The sequence below is a fragment of the Taudactylus pleione genome, unplaced genomic scaffold (genome assembly GCF_031769625.1).
Source record: "Taudactylus pleione unplaced genomic scaffold, aTauple2 ptg000016l, whole genome shotgun sequence".
In the NCBI taxonomy this organism is placed as follows: domain Eukaryota; kingdom Metazoa; phylum Chordata; class Amphibia; order Anura; family Myobatrachidae; genus Taudactylus; species Taudactylus pleione.
Window position 1 is genome coordinate 39,445,129 of NW_028284418.1, and position 17,741 is coordinate 39,462,869.

Genomic DNA, 17,741 nt, shown 5'->3' on the forward strand with positions numbered 1-17,741 from the left:
GAGGACCAGAGGATTTAATGTGGAGTGAATGGCCAGAGGAACACATGGGGAGGGGGGTCAGATGTACACTTGGAGAAGAGGTTCAGCGTTGTCCAGTAGCACACCATCGTGCCATAGTGAAAGTCTCCAGGTGCAGAAGGACTGACAGTGAGTGGCTGCTTAAAGTTCCAGTATGGCGGGCCCCATAGCAACCACACCTGCAACTATGACAGTTACACCCCTGTTGCTACATATCTAAAAGAAGTTATCATTTTGTAATAAGATACAGGTCATTGTACAACTGGACACAACCTTAATGTACACATGACACAATGCATGTCAAAAACAGGAGATCAATTATAGAACCTATACAATACTGCTACATCATGAAATATGTTCTTAAAAAATGAATCATTTCTTGCTACATGAGGTTAGACAGTTTTGATTGTACTGTACTTTCAGTTTCCTGCATGACATTTATAATCAAATCCATAGTATATTAGTTTGAATCATATTGATTCTAGTCACTTGTCTGAATTTTCCTTACAAGAATATCAGCATGGACTACAATCTATAATTTATATATCAGTAAGGTTTATTTAAACGATTTGCTAAAATGTCATCGAGATATAGACATAATAGGAAATGTTATACTTCTTCATAAAAGCAGGGTGAATGTACTTTAGGTAAAATGAAATACAAACATGGTACCCTCCTTGTACAGTTATTGTGTGACCTAGGTCATTGTTTTAGAACAGTAGTTTGTCTGTTACTTCATTATTTCAGAGTCCTTTAGCTATTAAGGGATAGTAATTCTGATGATTGTAAAACAATTTGATGAGAGGTCAGAGAAGGTCACACTGGTGCAAAATGACATAAAGGCAACAGTAACTTAAATTACCATGGGTTACACAGTGGTATGCAGAAGTGCATTTGTTAATACCCAGTGTGTCAATCCTTAAAATGGATGGGTTACAGCAATAGAACACTATAGCAGGTTCCCTTTGTGCCATCTAAGTAAACAGACTATAGTAGGCAGTGGCACAGGCTCAAAAAAATGGGCAGTTGAAGGTCGACAAAACATCTCCTGGTCTTGCGACTCTCAATTTCTGCTGTGCATGCCAATGGTAGGGTCAGCGTTAGATGTAAACAACATGAATAGATGTCTCCACCCAGTTGTGCTTTCAATGGTGTTGGTGGTGTAATGGTGTGAAGAATGCATTTCTAGCACATACTGTATACTGTAAACCCCTTAATACCAAAAGAGCATTATTTCATTATATATAAATCTATAGTACACACACATTATGTATATACTGTACACACATACACACACATACATATATTTGAGGTTTGTTGTTTTCTGAAGACTAAGAATGCCTACACAGAGCAAAGTTGAGGCCACCCATCTGGTAATTATGATTTTATTTTTAAAATAAAATACTAAAACATGCGGTATGTGAGTTCTGTCTTTTATTATTTTCTTTACAAGTGGAAACAGGTGCCAGCGGCTCCTTAATGTCCAGGAATGCTGGCACTTGTTGTTCCACAAGTGCCATCATGCCAGGGCAGTTTTGCTGGGACTTGTAGTCTGTCTATAAAGAACAATATTATTAACTATTATTTTACTATGTGCTTTCAACCCGCCCACAAAGGTGGAGCTGCTCTTCAGGCATGAACCAGGAAGTAGAGTTGGAATATGATGGACAGACAAGGAATTATATGCAATCCAAAACACGCAAGATCAGACAATTCCTAGATTATGACGTTTTGCCTCAATTTGAGACCCGGATCTGGCTGTGGAATCGAGGCATTCTTTCTCTTCGACTCAGATACCCCAAGGTTGGGTGTGTTTGGTTTTCATGATCCACTCATCATACACATATACACAAACTGTATATGTGTTTGAATTAAAAACCCTAAACGGTGTGGAAGACGTGCACTACCTTGTATGATTTACTAAAAAATAACTTTGAAAAAGGATGGCACACTGCCGAAATGCATTGGGACTCATTCCTAAAAGTACACATCACCTACAGCAAAACCTCCGTACCCCCCTCGGCGGTGGGTGGTGGGTTGATAGTGTAGGTGTGGTGTAAAAATAGACTGTATAAACATTGTCTTTAAAGTAGAACTACAGGTCCCAGCAAGCCTCCCCTGCATGTTGGTACTTGGGGAACCACAAGTACCAGCATGTGGGGCATTAAGGGAGCGCTGGTACCTGTAAAGAAATGTTTAAAAAACACAAAACACACACACACCGTGACAGTAAAGTTTTAATCCATACATACACACTCACACAAACTCACCTACATTACCTGGAGTGGTCCACTTGTCTCTGTAGGCATCCAAGGTCTTCTTGAAATAAAAAACAAAAAAAGCGAACCACGCAACTGATAACAACTAGGATGGTTGCTATCTCCCGAATGAAGTGCTCAGAAGCTGCTTCTTCCTTTGAAGGTCCGTGTCTGAGCATTCATTGGCTGAGAGAGGTCAGCCCCCATCTCTCAGCCAATGAACAGCTCCTCCATTCGATGGGAACAGCAAAGTAAACTTTAGTTACCCTGCAGCTCTCCATTGACTTCAATGGAGGAGCCATTCACTGGCTGAGTGAGGCAGGGGGCTCACCTCTCTCAGCCAATGAATGCTCAGATACGGCTCTACAAAGGCTAGAGCTGCATCTGTGCACTTCATTCGGGAGATAACAACCATCCTGGTTGGTTATCAGTTGCGTGGTTCGTGTTTTTCATTTTTTTATTTTAAGAAGAACTTGGATGCCTACTTTGGAACGAAGAGGACAGAACCACGCATAGGAGTAGGTGAGTATGTTTTTTTTCCACAGGTACCGTATGGAAATTCTACTGGACAAGTGGACTGCTGCTACTAGGATACATAGGTGAATATGAATACATGTGTGTGTGCATGTTTGTACATGTGTGAGTGCATGTATGTTTAATAAAATTATACTGTGTATGGTGTGTGTGTCCTTTTTTAATACTGCTTTTGCAGTGGAACTACAGGTACCAGTGGGCCCTTAATGCCCCGCATGCTGGTACTTGTGGTTCTCCAACTACCAGCATGCGGGGGAGGCTTGCTGGGACCTGCAGTTCCACAGCAAAAGACAATATTTAAAACTAATTTAAATGCACTACATTTACACTATCAACCCGCCACCCACCGCCCAGGGGTGGTGGGGATAGCCCCGGGCTATCAACCTAGGCTAGGGGTGCCCTGGAGAGGGAGACCCCTTTATTGGGGGGTCCCCAACTCCCCAAGGATCCCTGACCTGGGCTGTCTAGCGGTCAGGGCTGATGCTGCGGAGGGGGGCCCGGTGATAGGGCTCCCCTGGCTGTGGCACCAGTCCCCTGCTAGAAAGGGTCCAGTGCTGTTTCTGGATCTTACAGAGGAACCCTACACAATTTTTTCCCTGTAAATCCAGAACCAGGACTGGTTCCCAGAGCTAGTGTTGGTTGTATTAAGTACAGTGCAACCCTACATATTTTTTTCCCTGTACTTAAACAACCAGGAGTGGCTATGAAAAGTCCAGGGCTGGTTCTGTTTTAGTGGGGGACCTCACGTCATTTTTTTTACAACATTTAACTATTTATAAGCTTGTTACGGTAAGATACATGTAGGGATCGCACTGATGTTTGCATGTATCTGTGTGAAAACAAACTGTTCATGCTGAAAGTGAAACCATGAAGCAGTTCAATTCAGTCGGGGATTTGCAGTTCAGTTTGAAGTGGGATTTGCTGCACGATTTGTACATGAACATGCCAAATCGAACAGCAAATCACTGTTCCAAACCTAACCAAATCGAATTCGATTTGAGGCATGCTTCTCAAATCGAATGTTAGTAAATGAGGGATTTGAAGAGGGATTTGAACTTTCGATTTGAGTCGGTTTGAGGTGAGCTAAATCGACCCACAAAGCGAAAGTCAAATTGACCCTTAGTAAATTTACCCCCATACCTCCATGGGCTGTTCTGGTGGCATGAGAGGGACCTACAACATTATAGGCAGGATGTTATGGCTGATGGGTGTATACACACACACATACTCATATGTATTGTACGTATGCCTTCAGGGCTAGCAGTGGTGCAGTGACACATTTTTAATAATATGCTGCAATTGTAAAAGCTAGTAAATTGTTAACTGATATAGTGCAAATTATACTGAACGTATAAAATAAGAGCTGGTTGCAGGTTTCATTGAAGAAAAAGAAGTTTGAAGAAGAGTGAATTGCAGCAGATGAAAACTAAATATACAGCATTGGAACTGTTAGAAAAGTACACCTGCACTATTGGTGGGTGGTTACATGCAACTGAGAAAATTGCTCATGTTCTATTGGCAAAATGTTAATAATACATTTATTGAGTATGTGTATCCATAGCATTAGGAAACATGCAATAACATAGCATGCATGCAGACCCCTGTCTCTATAGGAGCTAGCTGCTAGCTCTGCATTGACGTTGGTGACTCAGACAGCCTAATGAAGGGAGGAAATTCGGAGCTGTGAATAAGGTGGGGAGGAGATGCCACAGACCACTAGTTCCTCTCAGTACCTCTCTCTCTCTGCCTAACTGGCAGATAGAGCATCTGGAGGACTGCGTGTGAGGAATTTCATCAGCTGCTCATTATCCCTGTCGAGGATTAAGTAAAGAAAACTGCCTAATGGATATATTATAGAATGTGTCCAGTGGACAAATGACCGATTAATGCACAGGATAACTCAATGATGTATTAATCAAGTGCTGATTTGTACAAGTGCTGTTTGTTTTTGTTTTGATCTTTGTTAGCAGGAAACTTTAAAAAGACTTTGTAACCACTGTGTTTAGTCTGACAGCCCAGATGCAGACAAGGCTCCGTAATAATCTTGGCATCGAATTCCTGGACCCCGATCAGTGCAGACGAGTGGACAGATGAATGATACGTTGCAGTGTGACGGTTAAACGGATTCGCAGTGCTATTATTGTCTCTGATTATTGTGGGGTCTGCAGCAACTGTGGGGAATCTACATACCAGGGATCTAGCAAGGGGAGATCTCCTCTCACTACTGAGAGCAGCCAGAGACTCCACCTGGTGGCTTTAAAAAGCACAATGGAAGGTGAGTACGATAGTTATTAATTTCTCTACATTGCATACTTCTACCTTATAGTAAAGTACTGTAGAGAGGTGCATTCCAAAAGTATGGCTGCAATCCCATATACTTTTAAAATGTATAAACTGTAGACTGTTACTGTCAGCTCGGTATCGATAGAAGAAATGAGTGTAGAGAATTATGTAATGTACAATTATCCCAATCGGTGTTCCGATTAATTCAATTTATCATCACGTTGGTTCCTTCGTATAGGAGCCCAGGCAGCTCACATCAGTCTTGTCTGTATCCCTGATGACAGCTCCGCACAATGCAAGAGCCCTATGGTGACTGTAAACTGAGCCAAGGAACACATTCCATTTTTATATTAAGTTAGTCAGAATTTACTATGCAACTAAATTACAGCCAGAAAGCAGAATCACATGACACTGGCGTCATACATAACCATGCCTTGGTAAATTAGGAAGAAATTATGTTTAGTTTTCTGTTTTTTTCTTCAGAAGGCGATTCAGATATTATCTGGGAAGGTCTTCTATTATTAAATGGTTTCTTGCTAGGACCATCACATTAGATTTGATTTGCTTTCAAAGGCAACATGTGGCTCTAGGGGTCTAGTTAGTTACTATAGAACAAGTCCCATATATTTAACAGGGCATACTGAGATTTGTACAGTAGCTCAACAATAGCTGGAGAGAGCCAGGTTACCAAAACCTGGCTAAACTATGCATTTATGCACACAACACTGCTATTCAAGTCACAGACAAATGAGCAATGTGCAGGCTACAATGAAATAATGACATTTGGTCACACTGACACAAGTAACATATAATAAGCAATGTAGATTCTGTGCATGTTTTTTTTTTTTTTCCGTCAGCTGTAGTATTGTGCACAAATGATAAACCATAAGACAATGGCATTGAAAACACTTATTACAACTACATACATAATTAGACACATTTACATACATTGACAAATTATGCACATACAGTACAGCACAGATGACTTATAATTATAACCTGCTATAATCCTATTAAGTTCATAATACTGTACCATGAGGAAACTACAGTAATTTGGGATACAGGAAGATACTTTTTAGGAGCTGTGCAAAACAAACATAAACAAAGGATTCTTTGATGGTATACTGTATATATTCTATTCACCTCTGACTGAGCAATGTGGACACGTTCCTATTGTACGTCCATCACCGATTCACTGGACAGGTGAGAGGTGACTGGTTGTGGCAGTCACCTCTCAAGGAGCCTCAAAATACTGTGAGATAAATGGATTAAGCAAAAATAGTACTCCAGTGATGTTATAAATTGGCAATGCTGCTATTACTTATGTTACACACAAAATATATAGCTGGTACAGTAATGACACTACAACCATCAGTGCTACTTAAGGGGCTTATGTTACTCAGGGGTCTATCCAGCAAGCACAATTTAAATTAAATCATACAAAACCAAAGTTTTCACTTGATTCAAGTTACCCAGCTATGCAGGTACTGGTTAACGTAGAAGATAACACAATTATCTTCTCCATTAAAGCTCGACTCCTACCACATCGTAGCAGAAAAACATTATTAAAAATCCTTAAAGGCTTTACCTGATAATGGTGTTATATGAGGAAAATCTTATTTCTGCCAAAAACTGCAGGGACAGATGGTTCTCCTCCAATCAGTTCCTGCAGGCGGCTGAGCTCCTCCCAGTATCCTCCCCTCACTTTGAACATGAAGGCCCATAGCTGGGCTTTCTGCCACAGCCAGTTACCTCTCACCTGTCCAATGCATCTCTCAGAGCACTGGCTAATAAATTAGCTGCCATCATCCCTCCTCCTTCTAGCCAGCCGTCTACTGCTCCGTTCAGTGATCGCTACACAGAGCATGGCTTCACTTATCCCATCTGTTGACGATGCCATAGAAGAGGGCTGCAGGCAGAAAGTGAAAGCGGTAATAATTGTGATGATATTGGCTGCAAATATTCAAGCCAATATCGTGATTATTGCTGAATAGACCCCTCAGTGCAAATCTTGAAAATGTGTTTGATAATTATACATTTAGAAGAAAATTGAATCAATACTAGATAGCCCACATTTATTTGAAAATCCTATTCTAGCACATTTATGTTAATGCCGGCTATTTTATCTCTATGTATATAATATAATAAAGGAGAGGACACTCTCCACTTCCAAATTTGAAAATTCTTTTATAGGAAATACTCACATAGGGTCGACGTTTTGGGCCATAAGGACCTTTGTCAAGACATGCAAAGTTTACACCATACTACAGCAGTCACCAGAAACCAGGATACATGGGCCCAAACATCGACCCTATGTGTGACATGTGAGTTTTTCCTATAAAGTAATTTTTCAAATTTGTAATTGGTGAGTGTCCTCTCCTTTATTGACTTTTTATGTTTCGACCCATGGATTTGGATATTCCAATGTGGTGCACTGAAGTACCCGGCATTGCCCGGGCTTAAATCTTCAAGTTATTAAGTTTTATTATGCAATGTTGTCTAAATCCATCCAATGGAACACTCAGGAACACTCAGAACAGGCTCCCTGGGTCAAAATTCTGCCCAGCGTACACCAATGGAAGGTTCAATCGGGACCCTACCCCTAAAACCTGGCCAGGATCCAACTGGACCACCTCACGTTGGTTTGATACCAATTGGTGCAGGGATGTCAGAATGCCTAATTGGACAGACAAACAAACACAGAGACCAATACATGTTATACGTATACAAGATTTGTTGCTCTGTCACGTTGTCACTATGTGGTCTAATAGTTTACTTTTTTGATACTAAATAACTATGAAAGATTTGGCAATTTTACATTGAGAGCTGTGGAAGATATTCACCAACAAACAAACAAACAAACTTCATTTATATACAGTATATATAGATAGATAGATAGATAGATAGATAGATAGATAGATAGATTTTTTAAAAGTGAAATGGACTCCATAACATAATAAAACTGTTAAACTACAATCATAACAATGAGTTGAATGTGTGATCTTTCATACAGAGATGCATACAAAAGTCTCATATCACCACTCTATGCAGTTGGGATCTCTCCCCATTCCACTAACTCTGTCTGTGGTTTTTGCTTGCCTCCACTCTTTCCTCATGGGATGACTCTGCCCCTAACCGCACTCAAACCATCCAACGAAAGTAAAAGTCACCTTCTTCAAGATCATCTACTGCTACTGAGAACATTCCGATGATCTGATTGGCTAATAAACAAGTAAAGGTGCCTAAACGCTTGGTGATGTGCTCACGATCCGACATTGTGTCGATTTCCCCTTGAACTCTCCCCAGCAGCTCCCCGGCAGTCGTTGGCACGATTTGGTGTTAATAACTGTCCAATGTGACAAACGATCTATCCTGCCTCCTAACTATTCCAATTGCATTGTGACTGAGATTGTCAGATCTGCCCTACAGCACTGCTGATCTGAAGATGCGATGTACGACCTGCGGGGACACGCATTGGCATCGTGATCGTGAGTGGACACTCACGATTTGGGCATATTTTACATGATTTGTAATCCCGATGCGTCGGAATCGGGCAAATCATGTAAAATATCGCTAAGTGTGTAGGCACCTTAACACAGCAGGAGATGTAGATGGACTAAAATAAGGTTTCAGATCCTAATCAAATGCATCTTGAAAACTAATGAAATTCCCGATTTCTAGCAGAAATATAAGTCTGTACAAAACATTGTTAAAAATATTTTTATTAATAGTGAACATTAAATAAAACACTTCATATTATGCATACTCAAACATTTCATGTTTTGGCAGCTCTTTCTGTACAGATAAAATCCAGCTATAAATTGGTAGATAAACTACGCCTTAAAATGCTCACACATAATAATTTTTTTAATTTATCAGTTTGACTACTGTGAGTTGACTAATAAAAATTATCTAAAGGGAAAAAAAATAAACACCCAAATGGACATTTTATGTATAATGATTGTTATTATGCAAAACACACACCGACCACCAATAAAATATTGGTTATCCCTGTGATTTGTGCATTGGTAAAGAAAAGGAAGATGTGATACAAACCCTTTCTATTTCCTCCTGTAAAATTCCTTGATTTAAGTAAATGAGAGCAATGTATCGTAGGCAAGTAGGGCCTGGTTCAGATTTGCACGCTACTGCCATGGCAGTTTTGATTTTGCAAGCTGCGGATGTGAGAAAGTATACAAGAGTTGCAGCCGCCCCAATCAGTGCAGAGACGCCCACTGTAGCCATCTCGAGCGCGACAACTGCGTACATATTCATAGTGCACAAGCAGATCCTTCAATAATCAGACCACAGAGTACCGGTAGGGGTCTTCAACCTTTGGCCCTCCAGCTGCTGTGGAACTACATGTCCCAGCATGCCCTGCCACTGTTTTGATATAACATCTTGCTAAAACTGTCGCAGAGCATCCAGGGATCTGTAGTTCCACAGCAGCTAGAGGGCCAAAGGTTGAAGACCCTCTATGGGATCACAGACACACCCAGTGATCAGCTGGGAAAATGGCCTCGGCATGCCTATGTCTTGCCCACCACTCCCACGTTACCTCTCACAAGCGGTGCCTATCTGTCAATCACCCTACGGGAAAATAAGCAATGCATGCAGGATCGCCAATTGAGTTTGCTACATGCGCAGTGCGATGTAAAGACGTGCATTTCACAGAATTGTGAAAACATCAGCATAGCGTACAACTTCGAATCGGGCCCATAATCCCTTTAGAACTTTCAGTATTTAGCAAACAGCAGTAAATTTGCTTACCAATGTTTGTCACTGTACTGCTTAAGCCAGGGCCGGAACAATGCAGTCAGCTGGCCCTGCACTTCAGGGAGGCGCCGGGCTGGAGAGGCACCACCGCCTTCTCCATTTGCCAGGCGCATGCTGACATTTTACCAGCGGGCGTCCGGTGGCTCCCTCCCTGCAGCTGGAGGCTGGAGCGGCACTCACACATGAGTTCTGCCTTCCAGCTCCTGCAGTGGGTGTAGCGAGAGATGTCATGATGTCTCTCACACAATGCCAAGCACGAGGAACTGTCGGACAGCAGCAGAAGCGGGGATTCAGTTAAGTACAGTGTTGTGTGCAGGGCTGCCATCAGAAAACGTGGGGCCTAGGGCCTGATTCAGAGCCGAACGCTCTGACCAGAGCGCTCGCTCTGAATCAGGGCCCTCCTCCATGAAAATGGAGCATCCTCCTGGACGCTCACATAGCTGTGGGTGACCACCCACAGCTTATGCGAGCGTCCATGATGATGGTCGCGATGGTCTTGACCATCACGACCACCGGGCTTGCGACGGAGACCCTGCGGTAGGGTCTCGCTGCCGCAAGCCCTGAAGTGATTTTGGCTCTATCAGAGCCAAAATCACTCCCACTGACATCACTAGTGATGTCAGTGGGGCAGGGCTTCAGACGTCTGGCAGGCACGCCCCCGGCACGCCCACCAAAGGGGGCGTGCTGTCAATCAACATCGACAGCACGCCCCCTTTGGTGCGAGACCCGGAGCGATGGAGAGCCCGTCACTCGCCGGGTCTCGCGCATGCGCACGACGGAGCTCCCTCCGTTGTGCGCATGCGCAGTGGGGGAACATCTACCCGCTTGCGTGCGTCCTGTGCTCAAGAGCGGGTCTGAATGACCCCCCTAGTATGAATGAAAAAAACAGGGCCCCCCACCTCCTTGATAACTCACCCTAAAAGATAGGTGCAGTGGTGTATGGTTGAGGTCTGGTACCTGGAGCATGTGCATGCAATGAGCTCCCACCACAGTACTGTGGTGTGGAATGCAGCACGGACATGGCAAGGGGGCAGAGGCATACATGGGGAGAGGCACACCTTGGTAAAAGGGACAGAGGTGCATATAGGGAAAGGCACACTTAGGTAAAGGACACAAAGACACAGATAGGAAGGGAGCAGAGTCAAAAATGGGAATCGGACAGAGGCACAGATATGGAGAGGGGGCAAAGGCTGAGGTATGTGGGAACAGGGGCACAGATATGAGAGAACAGGGGCACAGATATGGGGGAGCAAAGACATATGGGGAGGGCACAGAGACAGAGATTTGGGGAGGGAGGACAGAAGATTCAGAAATAGTAAAGGGACAGTGGGGAAGTTTGTATAGAAGGATGAGGGGGCAGAGGCAGGATTCAGGCATAGTAAAAGGGACAGTGGGACAGATAGATTGTATAGGAGGGGGTGAGGGGGCAGAGGCACCTCTGTGTGTGCACCGCAGTTGCTCTCTCACATTTCTTTCCTCAGTGCAGTGCACACAGTAGCTGGCCAATGAGAGCAGGGGGGAGGACAGGAGGAGAGCTGAGGGTGGAGCAACTAGTATGGAGGCAGACTCGCAGAAGTGATACTACTTACTTATTTGATGGGGTCCTGAGAGGGGGACCTGTCTGTAAGAGGGGGCCCAGTGCTCCTAACTTTATTATAAGATAGTCCTCCTGCAGCTGCTCTGCGCTGGCCGGAGACTTAAGTAATGAATGAGTCATCACACACAGCTCACATGTGTCCTGTGTGTGAGGACTCATTCCTAGAACTCTCTCTGTGTCCAATTACTTTCCGGCCCGTCAGCTGTCCGGACCCGGTACAGGAGTACTGGCTGCCCCCCCCTGATGGCGGGCCTGCTTGTGTGTGTGCGTCATTAGGTGTAAGGGGCACTATTACTGTGGTCATTGTTTAAGGGGCACAACTACTGTGGGAATTGTATGGGGACACTACTACTGTGGTCATTGTATAAGGGACACTATGGGCATTGTATGGGGGCACTACTACTGTAGGCACTGTATAAGGGGCACTACTACTGTGTACATTGTATAGGGGGCACTACTACTGTGGGAATTGTATAGGGGTACTACTGTGGGCATTGTGTAGTGGGCACTTGGACTGTGGGAATTGTATGGGGGCACTACTACTGTGGGCATTGTATAGGGGGCACTATTGGCATTGTATAGGGGGCACTACTACTGTAGGCACTGTATAAGGGGCACTACTACTGTGTACATTGTATAGGGGGCACTACTACTGTGGGAATTGTATAGGGGCACTACTACTGTGGGCATTTTATAGTGGGCACTACTACTGTGGGCATTGTATAGGGTGGCACTACTGTGGGCATTGTATAGGGGTACTACTACTGTGGGCATTGAATAGGTGGCACTACGACTGTGGGCATTGCTTAAGGGGCACTACTGGGGTGGGCATTGCATAAGGAGCATTACTACTGTGGGCATTGCATAAGGGGCTTTACTGCTGTGGTCATTATGTGTAAGGTGCACTACTACAGTAGACATGTGTAAGGGGCACTAGTACTGTAGGCATTGCATAAGGGACACTACTATAGTGGGCATTATTTGTATGAGGGGCACTACTGTGGGCATTGAGCCTGATTCATAGCCTCTCACTAGATGCGATCGCTCGATGTGTATGCAAATTGTGTAGGCAGTGCTATCGCACAGCAATGCATTAGCACGCCCAGTATTTCTTAGAGAGCAATCACATAGTGTATGCAGACACCCACCAGCCTGTTTTAAGATGCCCACTTGTTCACGTCATGTCCAGGAAGTGTATGCAACCATCGGTACATCGGATGCTATTGCAATGTTTGAGTTTGACCATACCCTACCGCAAACATTGCAAGCACTTCAGTGTAAAAACAAGCCAGATGGCGTGTACTATGATGCTGTCTTATAATTATGCACACCTCTAAAATGCTGTTGAGATGCTCAGACACGCCTGCGTTTGCACCTCCACTCCCCCGTTTTTAATGGCCAGCCCATGTTACCACCTACAAATGGCTTCCCCTGTCACTCACTCTGCTGGGCTGTCTATGTGCAGCGAGCGAATGCATTGTGAACTTTCACTAAGATATGCACATGCACACTGCGATGCCTACACAATGCATACCATCGGCAGCAGCGAGAGTATGCATCTTAGCGAGCAGGTCTGAATCAGGCCCATTGTGTATAAGGGGCATTGGGCGGAATTCAATTGTTTTCGCGGCCCGCATCTCCTGTCTAAAGTGACAGGAGATCGCGGGCCGCTATGCAATTGTTCCAGATTTTCGTGCTGATCACACCCAAAGTGGTCGGGTTTAGCCGCGTAAAGCAGCAAAACCCGACCAAAGTGCTGGGCCCGATCGCGAAAAATTATATTTGGGCGGCAAAACATGTCACTTTTCGCACATTTCAGCTCTCTTCCCCCAGGGGCTACGAGCTGAAATGTAGCGCTGGCAGCTGATCGTGCACGATAGGAGCAAGAATTGAATAGCTCCGTCGGGTGCGATGGGGGCAGGAATCAATTGAATTCCGCCCACTGTGTTGTAATGTGAATAAGAAACTACTATGATGTAATGTGAATCAATTTTGCGGTGTAATGTTAATAAGATTGTGCTACTGTGTGGCGTGATTTGAATTGGGGGTACTATTGTGTGGCCACGTCCCTTTCTTGTGAGACCCGTGCTTTGTCAGTCCCTTTATAAAAAATGAGAGGGAGGGCACCAATTTATAGTAAGCAGGGAGGCGCCGAACACTCTCGCACCGGTCCTATAGATGTCACCATTGCCCATAACCTTTCAGGCTTTGCTTAGTCCCCACCAGGAGAAAGTGTTATGCATGCATATTACACAGTAGCTCGTCAGTGGTATGCTGCCAGAAATGGAACGGAGGATGCCGCTGAGGAGTGGGACGTCCATGGACCTCGCTAGAGGGGAAAGTAAAGTTAAATACTGGCGGCGATTGCTAGTGTCACCATGTTACTAAACTAATATGCCGCCGGTAATAATTATAGTTGATAAATGGACCCCTGTGTATCTAGTTTTTCTTTTAATCCATAACTGAATAATATCACCATATAAACTAAATGTAAATATTGGAACATGTGATTATGGAATATCAAAAAAGCACAGGCTTTATAAAACCTCACAAAGAAGACATTTCACATATATATATAAGAAGATGATAACATAGTAAATTAAAATTTTAAATAAAACATACTGTAAATATCCAGGATACAGTTAAAGATTATTGGAATTTCAAACTGAAAATGGAAGTAATAAAAGAATTGTGCTCTCTATATCTTATCTATCTATCTATCTATCTATCTATCTATCTTTCATCATGTGGAGATATGGCCGTGTTTATAACATTTATGAAATCTTTTAACCTTGAGTATTCTCATCAATGTTCTGTTGAATGGATAGTCACAATGTACGTGTCTCACTGCTCATGCTACCTTCTCAGTTAGGAATAAGGCTGTATAAGGAGTGGAAAGTGAATGTCAGAACTGATTTGTGCGTGTGATACAGGAACAGAACAGAACAGCAGGGGATGATTGGCAGCTAAGATAGATGATAAGGTCTATTGTGTCTCTGATGAAATTCACATTGGGCAGGCTGGGAAGATGTCTGGAGTCCATGCAGACAGCTGTAGAACATTAGTTTAATTTTGTGCGAGTGGTGTTGTAACTTTTAGACCAAATACTGTCATGTTGGACATTTCTTGCTATCTTGGTCGCTGCTGTGAGGGTATTTGTCCCAGGGCAATGCTGAATGATAACAGAGTTTCCTTTGCTGCATACATTTGTCAACTAAGTATGTATTTGTGTCTGAATGGTATACAGTACGTGCAGAACCAATGTAAAAGTAAGCTGTAGTCTCAACCAGTGAAATAACTACTGTAAACATGTTTCTGCAATTAAACCACTAAAAGTCAGCCAGGGTTTTCCTGCTATAATGCTTCAGATTGATCTATGTTTTCCCAAACAGGCCGTGATGCCAGATAATTTAAATCTATAGACTCATTATTAGGTATAGTGTAAATGTGTCTATTGGCCATCAATTGAATGATGACTGCACTGTCAGGTCGATTTGAATCCTGAAGTGATCCAGCTACCTGTGTACAGGGCCAAATTTAATAATTACCTTGCCTTTGGGCTTAAGGTTTGAAGTAGCCAAGAAGGGAATATTCTACTTGAAATCACTGCTGCAATCTGTCAAGATCCATAGCAGTACCAGCTGCTGAAGACAAGATCTATCGCAATGTCACTATAGGGAACTGCAATTTGTGAAGATCTGCCACAATATCAGCTAAAAGTGACAGATGGTAGCGCTTCATAACCACTGACAACTGCAACATGTAAGGATCAGCCACAATGCCAGCTCAAGGTGACAGGTGGCAGTGTCCTATAACCACTATCAGCTACAACATGGGAGGATCTACCACAATGCCAGCTAAAGGTGGCAGTGCACCATTACCACTGACAACTGCATCATGTGAGGATCTGCCACAATGCCAGCTAAAAGTGACAGGTAGCAGTGCACCAGCACTACTGACAACTGCATCATGTGAGGATCTGCCACAATGCCAGCTAATGGTGACAGGTGGCAGTGAACAGCCACCGCTGACAACTTCAACATGTGAGGATCTATTACAATACTGGCTAAAGTCAACAGTTAGTAGTGCACCAACAACACTCACAACTGCAACATGTGAGGATCTGTCAAAATACCAGCCACAAATAACAGGTGGCATCAATGCACAAGGTCAATCAGGACTGAGACCTCACATTCTTTCAGCCTTTATAATTTGCTTGGGAAAAGATGGATTTTTATTTATCTACTTGTGTTTAATTCAATAAGTCTTATTTTGTTATCCTGTTTTTTTACTTCTCATTCACCGTTCTACAACCCATGAATTTCAACTTCATCTCTCAACATGCTCCGTTCTCCAATCCTTCAACTTTTGCTTTTTCCATTATCACCTGTCCTCTTAAAACTAATTGGTTGTAGTATTGTTCTAAAAGCTGTACAAGCCAAGTGGGAGTTTCCATCAATGTGATATTTTACTTGTTCTTCAGCATGGGCCATGCTGGGGTAAAGCTATGACTTTACAGCACTGCTCAGAGATACACAAAGAGAGAGTCATCCTGAAGCTGATGACCTTTGTGAGTTGTTGGTCTACCAAATTAATCATCTAACTGCAAAATCACAGATTTTTATGTGGGAGCAAAAAATAACAGCTGCCTTTTTCATCCGGGAGCCTAATTTTACTGAACCTTTGGGTTTTAATGGCAACCCTGAATGCTGCAGAGGATTCCAAAATCCTGATTCTCCTGCAGGTCAAACTATAAGCTGGATCATTCCCTTTACATCAGATGATTTTGGGATATCTTATCTCCATGTTAAATTGCCAAGCTTTTGTTTAGGACACCCCAATCCACCAGAAAAATAATGCAGGCCAAAAAAAGTTGCTATTTGCCAAGGATATTTGACTTACGTTAATGTATTTTGGGGTTGCTGAATTCAAAAATACAGTAAAAGTAGTGTTTTTCGAATTGGCTCTAGTTCTTGAGATAATGGATACCCTCAAGTAATAGGGAAATTAGCCATTATGCGTGCATATGGGAATCTATCAGAACATTCTAGAGAGATGAATATTCTAGGTTTTCACTCCACGATATAAGTGATCGGCCACCCAACCAGCAGTCAGTTGACAGTTGTCTATTCTGTTTTTCTTGTTTCTTGTCCATGTATCTGAAAATTAGAGTCAATCTTGAAAAACCAATGTCCTAATTATAATCAGCACCACAAAGTTACTCCAAAATCGCTCTAATATGATTGGTAATAAAATGAGTGTTGATCAGTGTAATCTATTGATGGATTACCATAATGAGTTATTGGCCACTTGAAGCACCGCCAATGCCTAATAAGAAAGTGTGGTCTCTTTATATGCCAGTGACCTCTGAACTCTTGCAGCAGAGATTGTATGGAACACTGAGTTACTGCTTGCATCTTTTCGCAGATTCCATTAAGGATGAGCTTTCATTAAGGATATTTCCATCTCCCTTGAGGGACTCCCCAGTATTTGCATTTAGCTGAACATCCATAAGATGAAGAATCAGCTTCAGGGGAATGATATGACTGTGAGAGATCTGTGCTGTGCAAGGTGAACACTTCAGAAAATCTATGTACAGTAGCTAGGGGGGACTTTCTTTGTAAGAAAGATGGGTGGATGTTTTTAATGCTTTCACAAAGACCACTGGAAGAAAGAGTACCCAAGATTAGATTGAAAACATATGAGCTGTTGTAAAATGTTTTTTTATCACCAGAATAGGAGGCAAGTCCAAAGAGCAGTGGGACTAATCTTCCTCAATGTTCCTTTCTAAAATTTCAGCTGTACACATATGAATTACTTCTTTAGGGACTTTCCGGAGAAATCAGTCCATATCTAAATAGAGCATGTCTTAATTTTCTCCAGTGCGCTTTAGGAACATCATGAGCATGTGAGAAAGATATTGATGAGACTCTTGGATAATCCACTGTTTGTAAAAATGGATTTCCCCATAGTGCATAGAAACAGAACAGGGAAGCTTTCTTCTGTGCTCAATTGAAGAAAGTAAGTAAGAGGTTTATGGTGTTTATCAACTACTACATTTTATCTGCAGTTTCTCAGGGCAACATATATATATTCCAGACACAACAGGTATGTTGACACCTTTGAAAGGCTGTTCTTCCTTGCACCCATTCTGGTATCCCAAACCCAATTGGGCCAATACACTCAAAAGTGGAGCAGGAGTCATGCTTTCCCAAACTGTCGACAAGGATGTCCTATACCTCTGAGACTTCTTTTCAAAGAGTTTCCCCTCTGCA

General features: G+C 42.9%; 1 protein-coding gene across 1 annotated transcript in view; it reads left to right on the forward strand.

The window, feature by feature from the left end:
- Positions 1-5,063: 5,063 nt before the first annotated feature.
- The window catches only part of NPFFR1 (neuropeptide FF receptor 1), a 219,356-nt gene continuing 206,678 nt past the window's right edge, over positions 5,064-17,741 (forward strand). The window contains exon 1 of the mRNA XM_088473654.1: positions 5,064-5,085. Within this exon, the coding sequence (XP_088329780.1) occupies positions 5,079-5,085 (7 nt within the window). The 5' untranslated portion in view covers positions 5,064-5,078. The remainder of the gene's footprint in view (positions 5,086-17,741) is intronic.